Source organism: Phycodurus eques, chromosome 15 (genome assembly GCF_024500275.1).
Source record: "Phycodurus eques isolate BA_2022a chromosome 15, UOR_Pequ_1.1, whole genome shotgun sequence".
Taxonomy (NCBI): Eukaryota; Metazoa; Chordata; class Actinopteri; order Syngnathiformes; family Syngnathidae; genus Phycodurus; species Phycodurus eques.
The window spans coordinates 3,710,479-3,736,560 of NC_084539.1; the positions used below are offsets into that span (position 1 = coordinate 3,710,479).

At 40.0% G+C, this 26,082-nt stretch overlaps 1 protein-coding gene across 2 annotated transcripts in view; it reads left to right on the forward strand.

The window, feature by feature from the left end:
* The first annotated feature begins 1,496 nt into the window (after window positions 1–1,496).
* The window catches only part of shroom3 (shroom family member 3), a 95,353-nt gene continuing 70,767 nt past the window's right edge, over window positions 1,497–26,082 (forward strand). For both annotated transcript variants that reach the window (XM_061698165.1, XM_061698166.1), the window contains exons 1-2: window positions 1,497–2,030; window positions 14,806–14,960. In XM_061698165.1, the coding sequence (XP_061554149.1) occupies window positions 1,857–2,030; window positions 14,806–14,960 (329 nt within the window). In that variant the 5' untranslated portion in view covers window positions 1,497–1,856. The remainder of the gene's footprint in view (window positions 2,031–14,805; window positions 14,961–26,082) is intronic.

The following is a 26,082-nucleotide window of genomic DNA, read 5'->3' on the forward strand; positions in this document are numbered from 1 at the left end:
GTTCACAAGAGTCATGATGTCCAATTTGAACAGAGCAACTTCTGCTTCAGAAGTATAGTACTGTACAGTAGGTCTTCAACCTGAGGCCATGACAACAGTGCATAATTACCACCATTAATGGTCTGTCAAATATAAGGACCACAAAAGATATGGCCAGTGTTTTTCGTGCTTGATAGCTCACACATCTAAATGACATCATCGTTAGCCTAGTAGCATAATTGCCGAAGTCATCTTTAACTTACTGTCACACACAAAACAAATATTTTTATTTTCTTTATGTCTGTGTAGATTTTCAGTCATCCAAGTCATGGTAATCTGCAAAGTTTGAATCGAGGCAACTGGATTCTTGTTTGTTGAATTTGTTGTTTTTTTCTTTTTTTCTGAAAATGTTTAAAAATGACTTATTTATGCTATTAGGCTAACATAAAATCAGGGCGGCATGGTGGAAGACTGGTTAGCACATCTGCCTCACAGTTCTGAGGACCTAAATTCAAATCCGGCCTCGTTTGTGTGGAGTTTGCATGTTCTCCCCATGCCTGCGTGGGGTTTCTCCGGGTACTCCCGTTTCCTCACACATTCCAAAAACACGCATGGTAGGTTAATTGAAGACTCTAAATTGTCCGTGAGTGTGACTGTTTGTTTGTTTATATGTGCCCTGGGACTGTCTGGCGAAACAATCCAGGGTGTATCCCGTTGCTTTCCCAGAGTCAGCTGGGATAGCCTCCAGCACGTCTGCGAACCTAGTGAGGATAAGCGGTATGGAAAATGGATGAATGAATGATTGAATATATAAAATTCAATGTTCTCATCCTTTTCGGTGCGCTGCCAATTGACGTATCTGACATATCCAAGCAGTATAGCCTGATGACAAGTTGACAGCTACATTATGCTGTATTATGCATTGTACTAGGCCTTCTCTTCTACATCTATTATATTGCATTCAATACAAGGATATAAATACATACATTTGCTGTCAAATTCACGATTTTTGGACACCTTTTTGTTGATCATGTACATGCAGAGACAAACTTATAAAATCAACGTAAGTCATGTTTCTCCTTTTTTCTCCACAAATCATTGTAGTTTTTGTCAATAGTGTCCAGATGTTGCAACATGTGTCAACAGACTATGAAAGAATTCACAGCATGGAAGATTTTGTGCAAAATGTTATACCGAAAGCTTTAACATAGCCAAAATAATCCCCAAATCAAATAAAAACAAAAAACCTAGAAAATTTTATAAAAAATGGCTGGAAAGGGCACAAGGCTTAAATTGTGCTTTTCACTCTATATCAGATGAAATCCAAATCAGAATCAAACAATCTCTTCGTTCCCTTTGACGTCACTCAATTCGATGTCCTTTCACTCACATGCCACCCCACCCCTCTCCCCTCTCTCTCTCTCTCTCTCTCTCTCTCTCAGCTCCCCCCCCCCCCCCCCCTTTTCTCTTTGCTCAGTGGGTCGCACCAAATTCTATTGTGATGCTAAACTTTCGGAAGAGAGACAGAGACACAGTGAGAGAGGGAGGAAGAGCGGCTTGGATTTCTGTTCGGACAAATGTGATCTGACCTGCGTTGATCTAGAAGTGTGAGCCCTTCCTCCATTCAGTGAGATTTTTAACCATTTTCAAAGTGTGGCCAGTGCGTGTCCTGGTGTTGTTTTACCGGACCTTTAGCCACACTTTGCGCTGCTGGAATGCACTGTGCACTTTGCAGCTCGGTGCCCGGATAACTCCTGCTTCGCTTTTCCTCGACCGGGAGTTCTAAATGATCGACGGAAGGACAGACTCTTTTCGTCAGCCTCGTCCCCCGCGCACTCTGCCCGGTCGCAGCCGGACCGAAGGCCGGTGAGCCCGCTATGAGCGCTTCCTTTCCGGGCATGGACGGTGGCCGGGCGGGGCTCCGGCAGGCGGAGGGCGGAGGAAGAGGAGGCGGGTGGACGCTCGTGGAGGCTCAGCTGCAGGGTGGAGCGCCGTGGGGCTTTACGCTTCAGGGTGGCCTGGAGCACGGGGAGCCGCTCATCATCTCCAAGGTACAATTTGGCAGTGGCCTCAAACAAGGTGGAAAGTGTTCATTTGCAAGTAGTTTAGCAGTAAAGGTACAACATTTAGAAATACTGTATGCTCCCCAGTATTTTACCCCTCCCACATGATTTAAACATATTATAACACACCTTTGAAGTACTTTTTTTAAACACTAATATCACTTTGGAGAAATTAAAAACTGACTTCTCACACAGTTCTACAAATAAGAGCTCGTGTGTGTGCTTGCTTCAAACTGTTTATTTCCGACTCCCAGTTCAGGTCCACTGTGAAACTAACACATTAAACAAAAGATAATCAAACATTCTGCATTTAAACACCAAAATGTTCAGCCAAACCACATCATGTTGTCTAACAAAAAGTCTGCTAGCTTAATGCTAACATATCATGCGTAACACCATAAATGGGATGTTAATTATGAACCTTCCAACAACTGCTATGTTAACACACACAGAGCAACACATTCAAACAGTGGATGCAAACAGTACTCACAGACAGATGTTGTCTCTTCTCCGTGGGAACAACAAATATTCAAATGGGAAAACGTGATACTACATTAGACTGAAGAAAGGCCATCCTCTTCTTGCTGTCAATTACGTTGCATGTCTCCTAGTAGTCCTCAGTAGTGCGACACAACACTACACCGAAGGCCTGCGACTCTAAATCCAGACTTGCCTGCATACTGCAAAAACCCCTAAAAATAAATTATCGCTTCAATATCTGCAATATACTGGGGGAGCGAATGATGAACCCTGATATAGTGGGGGTTCACTTATACTCTTTTACTGTCTAGTGTTTTTTTTTTTTTTAAATTCCAATTTCACTTCCATTTGAAATATCAATTGTGCAGACGAAACAGATTTTATTATAAAACATCAAAACTGAAGTTAAAAAAATGTCATTTAACAGTTGCAGCTACAATATTTATATCACAAAATTGTTCTGATTCTTTAGTTATGTAATGTTTGTTGTAGCTAGGCAGAGTTAATGTGTTTTGCCAAAAATTGGCATATGAGTCGCACAAGCTGTTTGAAAGGTAAACTAAATGTTACTATCAATGTTGAAATTTGTGGTCTCCAGCTCTCAGAAGTGTGGTTTTTGAGTCACATTTTTGCCTACTGTTTGGTTGAAATTCTAAATTGTAGGACTGGCAGGGCACTCTAGCAAACTGTACGGATGAAAGACTGCATTTGATCCTCACATTTACAGACGAGCCTCAATATTGGTACTGTTTGACAGCCCACAAGTGGAAGTCTCTGTCCAATCAGATGTGGGCAGGAAGTCTTTGTGTCAATGGGAGGCTGTCTTCTGCTTGGAAAGTCAGTAGGGATTCCTCAAAAAGATGTTTATAAGTGCTGTATTGCATTATCCAAGCCTCTGTGGTGCTCTTCTGCCAACATGAACTGGCTTGGTGGGAGGAGGCATAACCCGTTATATTAGCCATAAAACACTGGCCTTTTTAGATGTTTCTCCCTTGCATACTTCTGGATTGGATTATTGAAGGGACTTCGTAAAAACAGGTTAGTGTTGGCTGTAGCACAGGTGTACCAATATATTTACTGTAGTTACGGATGGTTGAATTTACAATGCTGGTCTTAATGCTCATTTCAACATCTGTTACTTCGTACACCACAGGTGTCAAACTGGTGGCCCGGGGGCCAGATCCGGCCCGCAACATCATTTTATGTGGCACGCAAAAGCAAATCATGTGTGTCAACTTCATATTTCTTGTGAAAATACAAAAATGTGTCTCTTGTATAGTGAGATATTGCAAGCATTTTATGTTACCAATCACCTTTTTGAAATAAATGTAATAATAGTTTACATTTTTTTTATTGGCATCTGATTTTAAAACTAGTTATCCATCAATTTGTTTTGTATATATCATTATATGAGACAATATTTTATATGGGTTCACAGTCGTAACGGCCCTCCGAGGGAAGGCATAACTACAATGTGGCCCGCGACAAAAATGAGTTTGACACCCCTGTTGTACACCAATAGTTTCTTCCTTCTTTAGGAAATTCCTAATGGCTGTACTGGCTATGTACAATGTTTGGCAATGGCTCTGATTGATTTTTCCATATTCTCTCAGGTTCACAATAGCTTATTTTGTGCCGCCCTGAATGTAGTATTCACAGACAAAACCTGATACTGAGCAGACTTAAAAAAAAAATTTAATAATCAATGAAGTACGACACACCTGGGCAAAAAAACCCACCTGTCAGTCACTTATGCTCATGTTAAAAATGGGTGGGTTCAAAAAAATGCTCATGTTAAAAATGGGTGGGTTCAAAAAAGGTGCTATCTTCTAAGATGTGCATGATGTACATGTACATACCTGGAAATGAAAGCTGTTGACATACACGCTCATATTCATCTTTTGAAGTCAAAACTAAACGTTCTCAATAGTATGCAGCCAAAAAACTGAAATGATTTCCCTTAAAGCTGCCATGGCCTCATTTTACTAAAATGCAAATCAGCATGCAAGCTTGCCATTATATGTGTGAGGGTATTTTACTGGGATGGAAACCAAAAGGTTGTAAAATAAGACAAGAATGTGAGTAATTCTTTTTTTTTTTTTTTTTTTTTTTTTGGTGGTGGGGGGGGGGGATTAACATAATTTTATTTTGTGATGCACTCTGAGTCAGGGTTTTCGTAGGCATTTTTGTTTAGCTCCAACAAAACCTCGTCTTCCTAATTCTGCTTTTATTTCACTTTTTAACCTCAAATTGTTTACCAATAGCACATTTCTTAATCTTCGCTCGGTTCACTTATTCCACATATTTTAGCTCAGGCTAAATAGTCTTAATGAGTTTAATCTGGAGGTCTCGTGACCTGCATGGAACTGAGTAGACTAAAAACTGACACAGCATTTATTTGCATCACTAATTGTTGTTGAAAAAATTTCCTGATATTGTACTTAAACAAAACCAGATCTGAGTGTTTGAAATTGTCTTGTAATTACTTGTGTAGACAGAGGTGGGAGTAAGTCACATAGTATGTCAAGTCATAAGAAGTCTTGAGTCCTAACCTTCAAGTTTCAATCAAATCCAAGTTATTGTGGCAAAAATCAATCAAGTCATGTTGATTCCCTCAAGTAAGTTTAGTCAAGTCATAAGCAAGTCACCTTCCATTCATTATCTGTACTTGTGTCAGTTAGCTTTACTAATACATTAATAATCACATATTTTTTACTGGTCCCAAAACAGTCTCCATATTAATAATAATTCATTTTATTTAAAGGCGCCTTTTAAGCCACTTAAGGTTACCGTACAAGCGTAACAAAAGAAAACAAGCAGTACAATAAAATAGCAGAACATTAAAACATCAATTAAAATGGCAAATGATATGGGGAACATTAAAGTGAATAGGCAATCCGGAATAGGTGAGTCTCGAGTCTGGATTTGAAGAGGGCTAATGAGTCTGTGTTTCGGAGGTCAGGTGGTAGTGAGTTTCAAAGACGGGGGGAGGAGCGGCTGAAGGCTCTGTCTCCCACGGTGGACAGACGGGCAGAAGGATATTGTCTTTTCAATTAAAAACACATCTTACATAAAGCTTAGTTTATGTTTGGTTAGCTATAATTTAGGTAAACTGAAAAGTTATCTGGCGGCACGGTGGCCGACTGGTTAGCGCGTCAGCCTCACAGTTCTGAGGACCAGGGTTCAATCCCCAGTCCCGCCTGTGTGGAGTTTGCATGTTCTCCCCGTGCCTGCGTGGGTTTTCTCTGGGCACTCCGGTTTCCTCCCACATCCCAAAAACATGCATGAAATGGAGACTCTAATTTGCCTGTAGGTGTGACTGTGAGTGCGAATGGTTGTTTGTTTGTTTGTGCCCTGCGATTGACTGGCAACCAGTTCAGGGTATACCCCGCCTCCTGCCCGATGATAGCTGGGATAGGCTCCAGCACGCTGCGACCCTAGTGAGGAGAAGCGGCTCAGAAAATGTATAGATGAAAAGTTATCTTACCTGTCTTTGTGGCCTTATTAGGAATCCCACTCGTGCTCTAAGCAGGACATGCTCTGCTGCAATATGATGAGCTGCAGGACACATGCCACTGCAATGTGATTGGCTGCTGCATCCAGAAGGGAAAAGTAGTATGTGACTTCAGTGTGGTGGCGTTATTATGAATCGCACTAACCCTGACCGATCCTAACCCTAATCCTAAAACAACGTACCCCACCCTAACACCGACCCTAGCCATAAACCTAACCATAACAAACTTGATTGCTCTTATTTTTTACTGTGATACATATTTAGAATGGTAATCTTGTTACATCTCCAGTATGTAGCCTGCCTTGAAGTAGGATTCCTATTAGGACTCGAGTCCCTCGCCTCTGAGTGTTGATAAGAAGTCTACTTGGGGAAAAGTGTACAGCCAATTACTCAAGATACACATATACACGAGCACTATCAAATGTGATGTGTAAAAGATGCCATTTTATGGGCTCACAAAATTGTGCTCTTGAGTAAATGCCAGATCGTGTGTTTTCATATTGTGGCTCACAATTAGGGATAAAAGAGCCTTTGACGCATAATGCGCCAATAACACTGTGACACTTTGAAACCAATTATTTTCAATAACTCTCACAGCACAGCGACTGTCAGTTTTGGCATCTGTGCACATGCACGGTGGTGAAAGTTCAGCCTTGTTAATCTTGTTAATATTAGACCACTTTATGTTTGCAGCGCTGAAAAATGGTGAGCACAGTGCACATTGTGCTGTGTATCACATAAAAGTCAACAAACGGGACTGTGTTGGTCACCACGAGCTGAGTTATTTTGCCATACTAAAAGACTGAATTAACTTCAGCATAGTGCCAGAGGAGAAACAAGTTCAGTGTAACATGCCACAGCCTCAGTAGTTTATTGAGGGTCAATCAATATTGGAATTTAATTCAATTCAAAAAGGCTACGACTGAAAATCCCTCAGGTAAACTTGATTGAACAATATAAAATGAAACTGCACAAGCATTCAAAAGGCTCTACAAAATATCTCCTTTTATCCTACGCTCAAAACACCTTGTTGGTAACCCTTGAACTAAAAAAAATAAAATAAATAAAAAATAAAAAATTTGCTTGTTTATTTCAGCCAAGGGCCCTGCTTGTGTCTGAATATGTTTTCCTAAATTACACAGTCTACACTGACTAGAGAAGGTATGTTGGTTTAGTCACAGTGAGAGCATACTGAGCTCATCTGCTCTGTCTGCACGATAATGAATATCAGCTGGAAAACCGTAGCCACCCCCCCCCCCCCCCCCCAACACACACACACACACACACACACACACATTGGCGCACAAATTCTTCAGATTGTGAAATGGTTTACATTTCATGGGGTTTCCTTTATAGAGGATGTTGATTTTCCCTCACATTAGTGAAACTCATTAAACACAGTCATTATCATAATTTCTTTGGGTGTCAATAGTACATACTTAAATTAATAACAATACCTTTTACAAGTACATAAGGGATGGGAACCTTATTAATGAAGGCGGCTACAATTTTTTGTCCACTCTACCAGGGAGCCACATAGGACTGCACACTTTCTAACCATATGTATGACAAGAATGCCATTTTAAATATGGTCAAAATATGTACATGTCTGTTTTTATTGAACCAGTGTATATGGCAGTATCTTAATACTGTATATTTCAGGCTCAAATGCATGTAAAATCCACTCTTCATGTAAATTCCACTCTTCAACAACAAAGTGTTTGACGCGATCAAATAAAAATAACCACAGTACAAGGGGCTCTCTTACGAAAACAATTACCATTCAAAGATGACACAAAACTGCTCAACATCAAACCAACATTAAATGCAATAACTCATTTTGTGTATTTTGTTTTTTTACAAAAATCAGCTCACTCAAAATGTTATTATTATACTATGTTTTTCCTGCCTGTCATTAAAAATCCCCAAATTAGAATGCCTACTTTTCAGGATAAGGCAATTCACTCTGCTTTGTTGAAGAAGCCCTGGTGCGTCTCCCCTGTCCTTCCGCTTGTCCAAGCCACCATATGCGTTTGTAACACAATTAACAGTGTGAAATATGTCAAAATTTTTGGAGGACACACATTTTGGTAACGAACGGCGCCAGTCGCCCATCCCTCCATGATGTGTCTTCTAAAACCCTCACTGATATTTAATCTCACCCTCCATTGTGCTTTTTTTAATTTATATATTTATTTAGGAACTAAGGTACAACATGGTATGAAAGCGTAGCGTTTTGAAACCTTAAAAAATGCAGGAGCCGAAGTGTGGGGAACAAAATGTGTTTTAATTCAGAGGGAGGTGGGTGTCTGACACGCACTGTGTGAGATTCTTGGCAGTTGTCTTAACATCTGAAGAGGTCCAGATGGGTGGAGTCTTTTGTTTCACAACTGTGCTGGATAGCTTTCGAAGTCACGAGCATGTAAAATAAAAATTACTTAATTGTCATCTGTGTTAAACCCTTTTGAAGACAAAGCAATTACGATTACAAATTGCGACATTGTCATACTACTACCAGATTCTATTGTAAATGATTATACAGCATAGACTATGTGATCATAAAATGACTGGAACTTATGTTCCACTGCTTTACTTGCCTTACTTTTGTATATTTTTCGATCTGTTCTTTAGTTAGCAAGCTACTTCCTGGTTCATGGAGAATTGCAAAAGATGCTACTTGGCACCCTCGCCCCTCCTTGCTCATGTCGGGCGCTAAACATGGACTCGCTTTTGGCGAGCTATGACCGTTTTTGGGTGGCAGATGGCTCCTGCGTTGGGCCCTATTGGTGGCTGGGTCCCCATGGTCTCCGGGGGTGGTGGCGGCGGTGGCGGAGGCGCCCCTGCCCCTCCCTTTGGGACTGGTTGGGGCACTTTGCTTGGGCTGTAGAGTGGATGACGTCCCCCTGGTTGGGTCCCCCGCTATAACCGCTATAGGCTTGAATTGTTTGTGCTGTGACCACTAATAAAAACACAGGTTATATTAAGATATCAACTCACAGGCTCTTACAGGTGTTTAGACACTAAAAAGAATCCCACCACACCACTCGTCAGTCGCAATGCCCTGCTCATTTCCTACATCCTGTACTACCCCCAACCCACCACCACCATCCACAAATAAGAACATGATTTGACTGTTGTAACATTACTTGTGCTCAAATATCTAGACTACCGTATTTTCACGACCATAAGGCGCACTTAAAAGTCGTAAATTTTCTCCAAAATGGACGGGGCTCGTTATAATGCGGCGCGCCTTATGTGTGCACCGAGTTCCAAAATCTATAAATGTTGTTGTTTGATGAGCGCTCCGCTTGACTGACTGGGAGCATATCCTGCCGACACGTTGCTTATACAGAGGAAAAGCGGACGTGGGTGAGGACAGCATGCGGACGTAAAGGGGGAAGGGTGCGCCTGAAGGAGGACGCTAAAGGCACGTCCCCAGTCGGTATATAGCGCCGGTCAAGCCAGCCTCCACTTGTAAAGTAGCAGTCAAGCCAGCCGCCCCTAATTTTATTCATACTAGACATTACGGTAATAAGTCACCAACTTGCGCCGAAAGCCACCTTCAAAATAAAAGCTTCCCAATAATACGGACGTCAATGCTCTTCGGTTAAGGAATGCAACCAGCAAGGTTAATTTGAATCTTGAGATGCATTAAAAAAATTTTGTTTACTAGTTTTCGGAGACTTTTATTTTGAAATACAATATCAGATCTTCATCAAACCTCTTTTAGTGGAGTCCTTGGTGGTCTGTCACACAGATCTGGACTTGTCTTGCGATACCAATGGGATTATGTTGGGGTGGTTTTGGCTCAGTAGGTAGAACAGGTTCAAATCCCTGCTACGACTGTCCGCATGTCGAAGTGTCCTTGGGCAAGACGATGAACCCTAATTTGCTCCCAGCGGGGCTGGCAGCGCCTCGCATGGCAGCAGTCACCCATTGGTTTATGAATGTGTGGGTGAATGTGAGGCTTTGTAAAGCGCTTTGGGCACTGTGATGATGTAGATAAAATGCTATAAAAGTGCAGTACATTTAACATTTATTTTACATAAGATATCAAGTAAACAAATTTTTAAATGTATCTCAAGATTCAAATTAACTTTGCTGGTTGCATTCGTTAACCGAAGAGCACTGATGTCCGTATTATTGGGAAGCTTTTATTTTGAAGGTGGCTTTCGCCGCGAGTTGGCGACCTATTTCCGTAATGCCTAGTATGAACAAAATTAGGGGTGGGTGGCTTGACTGCTACTTTACGAGTGGAGGCTGGCTTGACAGTCGAAAACTGCACCTACGAAGAGACACACTTATGAAGCACAGTTTAAACTGCAAGCTATCAGTTATGCGGAGGAACATGGGAATCAAACAGCCGCGAGAGAATTCAAGATCGAGTCCATGGTTCGCAAGATCTTCGCCAAGTCAAGAAGACGAAGCTGAGTTTCCGCGTAAAGAAAAACAAAATGCGGAAACAAGGCGAGGTGGCCCGAGTTGGAAGACCAGTGGATTAATGAACTCCAACCGCTGGACATCAGTGTAAACAGGGCGTTCAAGGTGAAGTTGCGAGCGGCGTGGGAGCCATGGATGACAGATGGCGTACACAGCTTTACTAAGACTAGGAGGCAGCGCCGGGCGTGTTACGCCACAATTTGTGAATGGATTGTGGATTCTTGGGCTCTTGGGCTAACGTCTGCTCGCACTGTTGTTCGAGCTTTCGTAAAAGCTGACATCATTTCTGAGGAGCCGCACGGCAACGAGACTGACTCGAACCTGGCGTTTTTGATGGAGAACTTGCCCAGCTGTTCATTTCGGATACAGAAGATGAGGACTTTGATGGATTTGTGGATGAGGATTGATCAAAAAATAACATGAGTACCCTGTTAAATACTTCAATAAAGTACAACCAAACTCAGTTTTGCTCCCGCTCACTTTTTAAAAACATTGTTTTAGCGTGCAGGCATGCTACCGTATGTTTTAAGCTAGCGTATGTTTTACCATGCCTGCGCCCAATAATACGGTGCGCCTTATGTATGCGTTCAGTACAGAAATAGACCCCGTAACTGAGACTGCGTCTTTTAATGCGGTGCGCCCTATGGTCGTGAAAATGCGGTAACTGTTGTTCTGATGTGGTTCACACCCCTATTCCCCTTGTCCGCTCTGTCCCTCTGTCTGTGTCCCTTAAAAGCCTTTTTTGTCGAGATGCATTTTCAATAAACATCAGAATAATTAAAACAATAAGCAGAGGGAGTATCTCAAACTCCCCTGTTTCACAGCAAAACTGTTCCAGAACAAAAGGCATTCAGATCCACCATTCTGCAAGGCCATGCAGCTGAACAGGACAACTTAAAGGGGGGGTAAAAAAAGAATGCTACTTGGCATTCTGGACACTGTGGGCAGTTCCATTGATGCCATTCCATTGAATGATATGGCACACTCAGATAAAGCTATCCGTATCGTGCTTCTGCATGTTTGACACCCAAAGGTCGAGATTGTTTGAGTAGTATGCAGTACATGTCACTGACATCAGCACGGTTAGAATAGGTGGGCTTGGCCACGGTATGACTTCTCATGTACGAGCACATAAAGAGTTCTTGAAGAAATAATAAATGCAAAGGGACCCACATATTTTTTTTCACAAATATTTATTAAAATCATTTGGATAGTTCTTGTTAACTCAAAGAGACAAAAACAGTTGGGGGAAAAGAAGTTGGGGCTTAGTGTACAAATAAAACTACTTGTGTTTTGTTCATACTTGTACTTGTAAAGCTGAAGTGCTACAACTTAGTCCCTTCTAACTTTCCATATTTCTATTAATAATAAATATGCCTGCCAAACTCAGCAAGCACCCATGAATTCTGCTTGATGGCTTACCACATTTTGAAGACCAAGGCAAAGTTTGAGCATGCTTATCTCACAGGGAACAGGAGAAAACAAGACAATGTGACCTTGACATGACACATACTCAAAAGACACGTGGACGTACAGTGGCTCACACACTTTCAGGCTGCTAAGAACAGTCATCAGTAGGGGCTGATAAAGCATCCGAGCAATGCTGATACAGTATAGTGTATGTGATAAATCATCACAGAAGTGACATTCATGTCTCTTTAGCATTTTTAATAAAATATTTGATTTGGAGCCAACTTATAGTATACCAACACTGCAAAAACTAATTTCTAGGAAAGTGAAAAAGACTTGTTTGTAGGTTTCTGTTTTTAGTTCTGATTATTAGCCCAATAGACAAAAATAATGTCGTTAAGCAAGTTTTGCATTAGACATAATCTCATTGGAAGTAAAAATACCTAACTTTTTCTGAATAAGATATTGTAGCTTATACTAAACCAGAATTACTAGTAGTCAAAACCAATGGTCTCAGTTGAAGAGCAGGACTTATTTTCTTATTTTAAGAGTTAGACCAATTGCACAACTTCTCACTTTAAGAAATGTATGAATAACACCAATTAAAGTTTGAATTCACCTGTTGACAACAAAGTTTCAATTTACCGATTTTTATTGGCAAGCACATCACAGCAGCAATATTCACACATACAATAGTATTTATGATATAAGCAAATTAAGAACAAATACAAGATTAGCATTAAGGTGGAATTGAATGTTTCTTTTAAATGCAATAAAAGCAAGGAAAAACAGATGACGATGTTGCATGGTGAAGTTCTGCAGCATGGTTTTCAGCACTCTTTGTAAATACAATAGCATAGATCATTTTACACTTGAGTCTATGTGAGTTACAGAATGCACATGTCTGGAAACAATGAGTCCCAGCCAGGAACAATGAGTCTCTGCAATTTATCATCACGGAGTACAGATACAGTAATCCTCCGCGGTCCCGCTATATTGCAGATTATTATTTGTACATTTGTGCAGTATTTTTGTGTTATCCATTGCTCCTGCTCTCTCTCAATATATTATGTTTCAGCCTGCCACGGTAGCAAATTATTTAGGACGATATATTTTCCCTAAAACGATCACGATAAACGATAGTATCAATGTTTTTTTTTTTTTTTTATGCCACTGATATTATGAATTTATAACACACAATAATTCAAGTACATCCTTTTTAAGAACACTTAACTTTCAATTCTAAAGAACATTGAATATTGGCATTGTAATGTAGAACAATAAATATCTTTGCTAACTAAACAATATAAATAAACCAGACTCAGGCTCTGCTCGCAAAAACTGCACTTAAACAAATATTAAAAATATTTTGCACAGAGGTATAGAGTTATTAACCCACTAAAGAGACCCAAAAAATGTCTTAAAGCCTGACAAAAAAAAAACAAAAACAAAAAAACACATGTACTTGAAAGCATTTGGGCTTTGTCAGTTTAATCACATCCCATACATTTTAATATCGCTGTTATTTTTTAGTCTTTGTTTTTATTTATTGTATGAATAAATGTGTATATATTATGTACTGCATAATTTCTGCGTCCTGTATAATTTCTGCTGCCTCTTGGCTTTTGAAAGAGAGATATTATCGCTTAATAAGCTTTTACCTGGTTAAATAAAGGATGAAATATAAAATAAGGCCTGCAATGGTGCTGCTAGACTGTGTTGTGTCAGTGACGCTGAAAATGGGCTCGCTCAAGTCAACTACTGCCTCAATATTGATAACGTGTGCCGCTATGCTTATGGTTGATCAACAGTTAACTTTCCCGTCTGTGTATATTATGTGGGGAACACACACACACACACAACTATGAGTGCTGAAGTTTTAACAATGTCGCCGCGGTCAATTGAGCTTTTTAGTACAAGCCCTTAACTTGCTAGCTCGTTAGCTCGCAGTCTAGTGAATGTAATAAATGGTTAACTTACCCTTAAGTGTCCCAGTTAGGGTTGTGTTGCAAACGCCGTTTTGCTAGCGGCTTGCTGCGTCGTGAGCAATTTATCAAGTCCAGAAAAAAACTCCCGTATCCATTGCAGTCTGCTTCTGATTAAATACTAAGGGTTACCTGGCGACTTAGCAGCTGCGTAATGCCTGCCACCCACCCAGTGATGCGGTGCAGCGTTAAAACTTAACACTAGGGTGCGCCAAAATATGAAAAACTTGATAAAAGAATAAGTAAACCTCAGTATTAATAATATGACTGATCAGAATTAATTAGAAAAACAAATTAGGAGAGGGTCACCGCTAACATTTATTGCATATAAATATATCAATTGTTAGAAAGTCATGGGTGCGCATTATACATAGGAAGAAGGGTTTCCCTGATTTTGGGGTGTTCATTATACTCGAGTGCGTATTATACATGGAAAATTACGGTCATATTCACACACAGTAGTAACCGGGGTGGGAGACGTGTTGGGCTAGATGGTCACGGACCCTTGACAGTGTCAAGTTTTTACCACTTTTTCGACGCCCCTGGTCACATGGCATATATAGAGACAACCATTCCATTCACATGCACAGTCCCTAACTCACTGAAGGGGAACTGAAACCATGCTGCCTAATTGTCAGGCGAATGAACCACTACACCAGTGACATGGTCCAAATTTGTTGAAAGTTCTCAACAAAGGAGAATTTAACTCCATGTGCTGTTTCTCTCTTTTTTCCGTCCACTAAACCTTCCTGTTTATTTGCATGCGCAGCTGACGACCAACATGTGAAGAGAGCACTCTCAAATGTTTTGTGGTGATTGACTTTCGGTTCCTTGGAGAACTGAATTGTGTGACACAACTGTGTCATGGAAGCCAGCCCTTTAAAATCTCCTATTTGTTAATCAATGGTGAGTGACAAAGTATGTGTTTCTCCAGGTGGAAGAGGGCGGTAAGGCCGACAGTTTGGAGTGCCCGCTTCAGGTGGGGGATGTGATTATCATCATAAACGACATTGAGCTGACAGGTTATCGTCAGGAAGCCATCGCCCTTGTCAAAGGATCATACAAGACTCTACAGATCACCGTCCGCAGGTAAGGGTGCATGCGTGTGTGTGTTTGTGTTCATAAGGACAGCAAATGGAAGGAGTTAGACCAACAAACACAAACAATACCATTGGTCACCTACAATAAGAATGTTTGTTTCTTTCCAGTGTTATACTATATTGAACCATACATTTCATATTCAGCAATAAGAAAGACTTATAAAGGAACTTTCATTGTGCCTTCCAGAAGATGTGTTACTCCATAAAGCATCTTTAAATTCAGATTGATACCTTGCTAGCTACATTGGCTGGTATGTGTTTGGGCTTGGGGTGTGGCTGCTTGCAGAGCTGCTGTTGCTACTGCAGCTTTTATTTTGTGGAAGTCCAGTGAGAGAACTGACTCAACTTTATACACACAAATACACATACTCAGTCCAAAATGTCTCGTAGCACACATGGCATTGTGTTAAGGTGTGGCAAGAATCTTATGAAAGCTCTGCCGCCAGACAATCACCGTTCAAGTGTGTTGGTCTGATTAACTTCCTGTAGGAATCCTGTAGCTGTAACTGGTTCTGTTTTTGGGGTGTAATAATAACTATTGCTAATATAAATATTATACATGCAGTAGTTTAGGGAACAAGTTTGTCATTATCACGACCACTTGATATGAATTTTGCTACTTGGCAGCAGACTGTAAAGTAGGTCAAACTTTAGCGTTTCCTAAAAAAAATTTGTTTTGTTTTTTTCAAGCAACCACAAAAATATGCACTGTGGTGGCCTTTGACACCAACAAACTACAAGCATCTTCTATAGCTTATTATCCATAATCCATTTTGTATTCCGTTTGTCCTCATGAGGGTCATAGGTGAGCTGGTGCCTTTCCCAACTGAATTTAGGCAAGAGGCTGGGTACATCCTGGAATAGTCACCAGCCAATTACAGAGCACATAAAGACAAAAAAAAACATTTACACTCACATTTACAACTTTGGGCAATTGCGAGTCTTCAGTTAACTTAGCATGTACCAGTTGTTTCAGTAAAAAAATAAATAAAAATAAATATATATATATATACGAAAGAATGCAACCAGCAAGGTTAAGGTTGTTAAGGTTACTATTCATCTTTTTCTATATATTATCCATCCATCCATCCATTTTCTGAGCCGCTTCTCCGCACTAGGGTCGCGGGCGTGCTGGAGCCTATCCCAGCTATCATCGGGCAGGAGGCGGGGTACACCCTGAACTGGTTGCCAGCCAATCGTAGGGCACATACAAACAAACAACCATTCGCACTCACATCCACACCTACGGGAAATTTTTAGTCTCCAATTCATGCATGTTTTTGGGATGTGGGAGGAAACCGGAGTGCCCGGAGAAAACCCACGCAGGCACGGGGAGAACATGCAAACTCCACACAGGCGGGGCCGGGGATTGAACCCCGGTCCTCAGAACTGTGAGGCTGACGCTCTAACTAGTCGTCCACCTTATATATATTATTATTATTATATTTCAAACCCAAACTACAAACTACAAGTTTTCCCCTTTACTGTGGGACACGCCGTCAACCACCACATCAACAAAGAGATCCTGCGGTGTTTGCTTAGTGCGCGGGTTTTGTAAGGACAACTCCTGGCTGCTTCACCATGACAACGGGCATGCTCACAATGCCTTGAGCATCTGACACTGCCTGGCCAAGAAGAACATTGCCGCGCTGGAGCAAAATCCCTAATCACCTGACTAGGCTCCATGTAATTTACTAAAATCGGGGGTGTCATCAGGAGGACCTGCTTTGAAAACGTAGACAACATCGAAAGGGCGGTGATGACGGAGCTGCAGAGGATCATGGAAGAATTTTTCCAGGAGTGCATGAAGGCATGGCAGACTCCAGGAGGATTACTTTGAAGGGGAATTTGACATATGTCTTTTGTGACTCAAGTCCTGGAACCTTTCTGACAGACCGCATATGTTTTTGGCAAGAAGGAGGAAGATGGAGTACAGGAGAAAACAAACGAAAGCACTGTGCTGTCATACTGGTTAATACCCACAAGACAAACCATTTGTGATTACCATAGGTGTTATCTACCTAGCGGATGTAGCAATGGCTGAACAGAACAGACTTTTTTTTCCTGGTCATGTTATGTCAAATACACTCCCCTTGGATATTCAAAAGATGAATATGAAACAAGAGATCAACATTTCAGTTTTTATTTCCAGGTAACTAATATTCAGATTGTATGGCAAACCCAAATATTTTCAGTCTAAAGCAGTAATAAAGACCTCACTGTTCCGATACCCACCCACTAAGATGTTTGAATGGTAAACTAGGGGATTACAGAGAGAGCTGGCATGAACAGCCAGTCAGATTGACACACGCTAAGGAAGTTACTCCAAAGACACCACTGTGAGGTTAATGAAACAAGCTTATGCTGTATATTTATACTGTACAGTTCGGTTGGAACAGTTTACAAAGTCACAGTTTTGGTTTTGTGGTCACGGTTTTCAGTTTGGTATAAATTGGGTGTAGGGACAATCAATTATATCTCGCTCTTGTGACAGTCCGAGGTTAAAAGTAAATGAGTCTAAAAATACATAAAATACAAACCCCACTTCCAATGAAGTTCGGATGTTGTGTAAAACGTAAATAAAAACAGAATGCAATGATTTGCAAATCCTTTTCAACCTATTTTCAATTGAATACACGACAAAGGCCAGATATTTAATGTTCAAGCAAATAAAATTTATTTTGAATTTGATGCCTGGAACAACACATTCCAAAAGGCTGGGACAGGGGCATGTTTACCACTGTGTTACGTCACCTTTTCTTTTAACAACATTCAATAAATGTTTGGGAACTGAGGACACTAATTGTTAAAGCATTGTAAGTGGAATTATTTCCGATTTTTGCTTGATGTACGACTTCATTCGCTCAACAGTCCAGGGTCTCCGTTGGTGTATTTTGTGGTTCATAATGTGCCACACATTTTAATGTGAGACAAGTCTGGACTGTTGGCAGTCTAGTACTCACACTCTTTTACTCTGAAGCCACGCTGTTGTAACACATGCAGAATGTGTCTTGCTGAAATAAGCAGGCAATTCCCTGAAAAAGACATTACTTGGATGGCAGCATATGTTGATCCAAAATCTGTATGTACCTTTCAGCATTAATGATGTCTTCACAGATGTGCAAGTTACCAATGCCATGGGAACTAACACACCCCCATACCATCACAGATGCTGGCTTTTGAACTTTGCACTGATAACAATCCGGATGATCCTTCTCCTCTTTGGCCTGGAGGACACGGCGTCCATAATTTCCAAAAAACAATTTGAAATGCGGAATCGTCAGACCAGAGCACACTTTTCCACTTTGGTCAGTCCATTGAGTCTCTGAGTGTTGTTGATATATGGCTTTCGCTCTGCATGGTAGAGTTTTAAAATCATAGGCGTCGCAACGAACTGTGTTAACTGACAATGGTTTTCTGAAGTGTTCCTGAGCCCACATGGCAATCTCCTTGACACAATGATGCCTCTAGCAATGAGAGCAGTTTTAATGACTAATAGAGCAATAGTCCGGTGCAATGACCATTGTGTAAAGGGTGCAGAGACTTCAAGAAATGAATACAGTTTAAAGTGACTAGTATTGCGATAATCTGGGACAATGTCGATTGTGCAAATGTTGGAGATACTACTCAGTTGATTGTGCAAATGGTGCAGATGCTACTCAGGCACATGAGTGCCCACTATGCCTCTTGCCACCACTTTCCTCCAGTACCTGCAAAGCTGGAAAAAAATAACAGCGCTGTCATTCATTTAATCCATCCATCCATCCATTTTCCGTACCGCTTATCCTCACTAGTGTTGCGGGCATAATGACTCCTATCTCAGCTGACTCTGAGCGAGAGCCGGGGTACATCCTAAACTGGTCGCCAGCCAATCACAGGACACACATAGACAAGCAACCATTCGCACTCACATTCACACCTACGGGCAATTTAGTCTTCAACCTACCATGCATGTTTTTGGGATGTGGGAGGAAACCAGAGTACCCGGAGAAAACCCACGAAGGCACGGGGTGAACGTGAAAACTCCTGTGAGGCAGATGTGCTAACCAGTCGTCCACCGTGCCGCCTCATTAATTTCATGTTTTTTTATTCCTCTTGTTGAAAAATATTCGTTTGCTCATTTAAAGTAAACTTTCGAATTTATGTTGACGGTTGAATCTATTTTTCTACTTATTTACTTACTGACTGCAATGTAAATTTATAGCGGGGCACCAAACTGAAATGCTATATTTTAATCAAAGAAATGTATTAATTAGATTGAGTATGATTTGCGTTGTGTTGCGTTTAAGTTGTATTTCCGCCTCAAACGCACCATTTCAGACTTTGACATTTTGTTGGAAGGAGCAACATTGACACTGGTAAAAGCATACAATGATTTAATGTGACCATTCAAACCATTTGTATTTAATTCAGTTTCATGTAAGTTAAATTTCTGGCTCGGTGGATGACTGGTTACCACATCTATTTCACACATTTCTGAAGTAATGGGTTCAAATCCAAGCTCTCGCCTTCCTGTGTGGAGTTTGCAGTTCTCCCCATGCATGTGTGGATTTTCCTCCTGGTACTCAAGGTTCCTCCTGGGGTGACTGTGGCTCAGTAGATTGAGCGGGTCATCCAGTGACCGAAGGGTAGCTGGTTCAAATCTGACTGTTCGAATGTCGAAGTGTCCTTGGGCAAGACACTGAACCCTAATTTGTTCCCAGTGGGCCTGGCAGCGCCTTGCATGGCAGCAGCCGCCCATTGATGTATGAATGTGTGTGTGGATGGGTGAATGTGAGGCTTTGTAAAGCGCTTTGGGTACTGCGATAGTGTCGATAAAGCACTATATAAGTGCAGTCAATTTACCATTTACTCCACTTTCCTCCCGCGTTCCAAGAATGTGCATGCTCAGTTCATTGAAGACTCTAAATTGTCCTTAGGTGCAAATGTGAGTGTAATAAGGATAAGTGTTATGGAAAATACATCAAATTATGACAACTTTAAATCTTTCCCACAACTTTTAAAAAAGTACTGGGAATTTGTTCCAACATTAAAAAATGGTTTATGTGAAGTAAAAACTTTCAGTTTGAACTAAAAGCACTACGTGGTTTAAGTAATAAAGCCAACTTAATTATTTTATTTTAGGACCACTCGAAATAATTAAGAAATTATTTTACATGATGTTAAAGCACAGTTGCCAAACTCAAGGCCGGGTGGCCAGAGCCGATCATCATTTTATGTGGCCTGCGAGAGCAAACCATGAGCATCAACTTACATGATTCTTGAGAAAATCAATACCTAAATTTCAAATTGTCATATATAATAAATTATAAAGTTGAGATTTCGCTTTTTCTTTTTTTTTTTATCAAACCCCTCTTTACAGTAACTTGAACAATAACTGAACAAACTATCCTTGACTTCTGATTTCAAAACCAGTGATCCATCAATTTGTTGTGTATACAGTATGTAATAATATTAGGTGATGAAACCTTAAAAAAAGGAACTACAGGGCATAGCTCATGACAGGTGTGACAGATTACTTCAATTTTTTTAGGTTCATCCAATGTTTCCTTTGTTTCAGTGACCATACCAACCTCTAAGAACAAGGACACTAAAGATTTATTAAACTGACTGTTTATTACTATTCAAAGCAGGCCTTTTGTCAAATTACATGCTACATGAATATGTTTAGTTTAATGAGGAATACCCAATGCCAGGAAAGTCTCTGTGCATGCACATGTGTATGTGTGTACTATATGCTGCTATTTGTGTGACTTTGACAGGTGTTCAAATGCACCGTGGGTGTTTGAGTCCATCCTTCATCCTCTATTTCTGGAAGACAAAAGGCATGTAACTCGGAGCACACCTCTCAAATGCTGCGTCACTCACCATACCTGTCTGTCCAACTCCCGGTCTGTCCTCCATTCCTGCTGCGCTCCCTTTCTGATTGGTGCATTCCAGCAAAACCTGGTTGGTTGAGGAAACAGAACGAAGTTAAAAAAATAAATAAAAAATAGGACAGACAGGTGCACACCAGCATTTAGACAGAAGAATGCCATTAGTACCTTCAAAACAAACTGTCATATTTTCCGAGAACCTTCGCATCAGAGTTGTAAGTGCTATTTTGGTCTTTAATATACAGTATGTATTTTTCTCTTTGCATGTGTCAGACATACACAAACTTAGATATGAGTCGAGCAATGGCAACTTAGGTGAAAGTTAAATTGACTGTATGCTGCCAAATACTGATGGTTTCATATATTCCACAGTTATATATATTTGATCAAACCAGTTAATTTAGTTTTGCTTTTGTGTAGCAGCCTTACTCAAATCCAACATGTTTGCTATGCTATGTGACTTTTATGTGTAAAAGTAAAGTGTATTACTCCAAACTGAGGTCAGCAATGAAGCTAATGTGTAGCAAGAACCTTCTTTTAATCTTTGCCTTACACTTAATAGCGTTTTAGGTGAAATAAGACTTTGCCTGCTCTCCTGAGAAGGTTTGTGTTGAGTTGTCAATTTGTGTGGCAGTCTCAGCGATTCTGAAGCCTGTGTGTGTGTTTGAGCGTGTGTGTCACCTGTACTGCTCCTTGCTCCACATTTTGCAGATGTTTTGTCATTTAATACCTGGCTTAGAAGCGGTCTGCACAGCACTGGTGTTATATTGGGTTTGACTTTTGTTTTCCCTACAATAAAAAAAGGAAAGAAACTTCTTAGAGGCTCCTGCTTGTTGTTTACCATAATGACGTATTGTAGCTATGTGCCTATGTAATACACAGCAGCAATAGGCATGTATTTGGGCACTATATTGGGCACAGCTCTTTGTATGATGCTGTCAGGTTCTATACCACTACAAGTGACAGCCACAGAAAACAATGTGTTTTAATTATTATTATTATCTAAGTCCAGGTTAGAGCCTGAAGTCACCCACGACCCTAAATGAGGCCAAGTGACATAAAACTTGATTGATGAATGGATGGACAAATGAATAGCGAACTAAGCATTATTATCTTTGTGAAGGTATTCTAAAACAACTCGTATCGGTTCTTTGAGATTCAGTAGTAGAGGTAATGTTTTTAGTGTATGGTAAAACATTTTTTGTTGTGATTGTGGTTGTTCATCTGAAAATACAAATTAAGTCACTGGAATGTAAGGAGGTTTAGCAGGTTTGACCAAGTTCATCGTCCTAATCAAGTCTGTCTAATTATAGCTAATAGCCAAACATGCTTGCATATTACCAAGCTAAGTATTGAGATGTTTGGGTCAGAGTACATATTGATGTGCATGTGATCAGGCATTCAATCAACATTATATCACAACAGTAATTCGGTCTTAAATAGTTCATTAAATGATTGGTAAAAATTCTGTTGATTGGGGTTTTTTTTATGAAGGAATTGATTGTCAATTGACCTTTGACCTCAAGGAATTGTGATCAAATTGTATCTCATTTAGTGACTTACTGGCCCTATATTATTATTTTATTCTACTGCATAACTGTATATAAAGGAGGGAATGCCTCTCACTATAAGTCTGCTGTGCTTAGACTCCAGCTTGTCCTCGATCCGAGTGAGGACAAGCAGTATAGATAAGGGATGGATGAGTGAAGGATTCACTGAGGCCAAAAGTGAGCATATTTTTTCTGTAGGCTAATGAAATACTGGTAAGTTGGTCCCAACATCACTACATTCTCCATGCAGTAGACTGGTTGGTATTTTCTACCAGCCAAGTAGCACTATCCTCCCTATCAGGGTTTGATTTGAGCACATTAGTCTTTGAGCTCCAACGAGGAATGGAGTTACAACTGTCAGAACATCAGTGTATGAAACATTTAATGAGTGTCTTCTCACTTTTAGCCAGTATCAAAAACGACAGAGCTAATGGTGAGAGTTAATGTTGCTGACTTTGCATACTGAAGTTTATTTGTTAGTGTCTCGGCTGTGACAAAAGCTAAATGAAGCAACAGTGAAACATCATCGCTGCAGTAGTATACTTCACATTTATGTTTATTGTTGTTGTAGTTTTATAATAATTTGTTTACCTCGTTTGTCTACTGCACAGGGGAATATTTTTTAAAATATAAGTGTGATGCAGTACTGTTCTATACCACGTAAATAAACTGTTGTGATTGTGTCTACATTTTATAATCTCAGAATTGTGACCACTAACCCTATGGAACAGGCGGCAAACTCAAGGGTCTGGCCCACTTTATCGTTTTATGTGGCCCGTGAAAGCAAATTACCGTAATTTCTCGTGTATAATGCGCACCCATGTATAATAGCCACCCCCTAAGTTGACCTCAAAATTCTGGAAAACCCTTCTGTGTATAATGCATTTTTACAATGCATGATTTTGCTTCTACCCGTATGATCAAAACATGAAGTATTATCTGTGTTTTGTTAGTTTTTTTAAAAATAATTATTCTGAAGTTAAGCACTTGGTTTGAACACTTAATCCTTTTTTTTAATTTACTTGCTCTTAAAATTCACAGCCCTTCTTCCATCCATCCATCCATTGTCTGCGCCGCTTATCCTCACAAGGGTTGCGGGAAGCTCTACTTTTATTTAGTAAATTAGAAAACACACAGTTGTGCTCATATGTTTGATTACCCAGGCAGTTATATGTAAGATGGGTACAATTCTTTAAAGAAAACACAAAGGACCAGGCAAAAAACATTTCATTTTATTTTAATGGGATTCAAATTAAACGGTCAAGCATTTCAGAAAAGCATTATCATTAAACATAACATATCCATAAATAAATTAATGATGGTTGTTGTTCAGTCATCAGTCATATTTAAAAATAAATAAATATTTCACAAATTTTGCCAGGGTATGTAAACTTATCATCACAAATGTACATATATGCAGTCATAAGTACCCCTGTCATATTGGAATGAAAGTGTAGGCTACACCTTTTTTATAACCGCAAGGTGGCGCTGGCATTCTGGAATGAAAGTGTACAGCTTTTTCAAAACCACTAGATGGCGGCATACATTTATAAAATGTGAAAGTTTTTTTCCATTTGCCCCTATACCTATGTATAATGCGCACTATTGACTTTTGACAAAAAATAATTGGGGGGGGGGGTGCGCATTATACACGGGAAATTACGGTATGTGCATCAACTTCTTCAATCTTTACCAAAATTTCAAATTGTCATATGTAATAAATAACGTTTTTTACAGTAACTGAACAACCTATTATCCTTGACTCCTGATTTCGAAATTGGTTATCCATTAATTTCATACAGTATCCATTGCATGTTCCACCATGTTGGTGGAATGTTTGTGTTTTGTCATTGTTTTGAGTGTGTCACTGTAGGAGTTCAAGCTAGTGCACTGGTGCTCAGAAACAGAATGTTTGCAATTTTCAATTCCCCAAAAAACTGCTTGTAGTTAGTTTTTTTTGTCAAGCTGGTTGATTTGAACCTCTCCAGTTTTGTTTTATCTCAGATTTGTGATGGCCTGTCTTACACTCTCTGTTGTAGCTCATCCCAAAGGTATTTGATGGGTTTGAGATCAGGGATCTGTGCAGGTACTTCCACAACATACTGATCCAAGCATGACGTTATGGAATTTGTTTACTACAAGAATTATATGTGGTCAAAATTCTAAAATTTCAAGGTATTTTGACAAGTGCTCTCTCAAGGGGTTACAAGTCATGTGCATCAACCTAACCTCAGATTTTATGGATTAAAATTGAGTTTGAGGTGTGTCTCAATACTTTTGTCTGTACAGTATATTGTATTTAATCTTAATTTCGCTGATAATACTGCAACACTAACATAAAAGAAATTAACCTGTTATCTCATATTAGACATCTCTCAGTCACATTGCAAGTCTGCCAAGCTCAAAAACAAAGAAAATTATCAATTAATAAAAATGAAATAAAAATGTTTTTTGTGGCCAAATCAGTGACACCATATACTGTAGAAGCTAGCCTTTTGACTTTCTGAGCAGGTAAAAATATATTTTTAATTAACACACCATGTACTGCAATACAAACAAATGGAGCTCCAGATTTTGATTACTCGAGAGTTTAAGTCCAAGCTGTGTCGTCTGTACGTCCTCTCTCTTTGTCTTCTTGCATTCAATCATTTTCGCTGACTCTCTTCCTTTGTGCCAGCTTGACATAATCAAGCCGAATGAATGTTTGACTTTCTCTGGCCCAAAAACGAACAGGAAGAAGTCATTACAGTGACAACTGCAACAAAACCGTTTCCAGGACAACCACTCTGCACGGGTGTGTATCCGAGGGCGTTCTTTAATACGATTCTGGAGACAGGCTGTTCACAGAGGGACAGGACCGGAAGCTTTTATGTTGGACCATTCTGTTGAACCTCTAATTAGGTTCAGAAACAACTTTCTCTTTACTATGTGACGAAAAATAATGACATTGGTATTTGAGTAGATTTACTGCAATTGTAGGCCTTTGTGGTTCTTGATCTGTTCGTACATATCGAACGGAAAAGTGGAATTGCGCCCTAATAACGTCATTTAAACACAATTATTTTAATTCATTCATTTTAGGATGTAGCACAAGTAGACATGTCTGACATCCAAAGTGTGCTCATTCAACTTTCCATTGTGCTGTGTGTTGGGTAATTCAAAGAGTGCAGTTTATGCGCCCGTACTGTTGCTTGTCCGAACTCAGCCCCCGCCAGTGTAAATGTCCAATGCTTGCTTATAAGAAATTGGCTTTATTTGTTTCTTTGTTTGCGTAAAAGGCCTACAGGCAAAGATAATATACATACAGTTAGGTCTAGAAGTATTTGGATAAGAACACAATTTTTACTATTTCACCTTTAAACACCACCACAATTGATTTTCAATTACAACAATGTAAATGTGATAACAGTGTAGTCATTCACCTTTAATTTAAGAGGTTTCACAAAAATATGGCATTTACCACCCATACAGTAGATAATGAGCAACATACAATGTGACTTACAGGATACATATTATGTTTTTTCTTTCACAATTTAAACCATGTCCTACTAACATCCATCCATTCTCAACACCGCTTATCATCTTCATGAGTATGACATGCTGGAGCCTATCCCAGCTGACTTCGAGCGAAAGGCAGACTACACCCTGAACTGATCGCCAGACAGTCGCAGGGCACATACAGTAT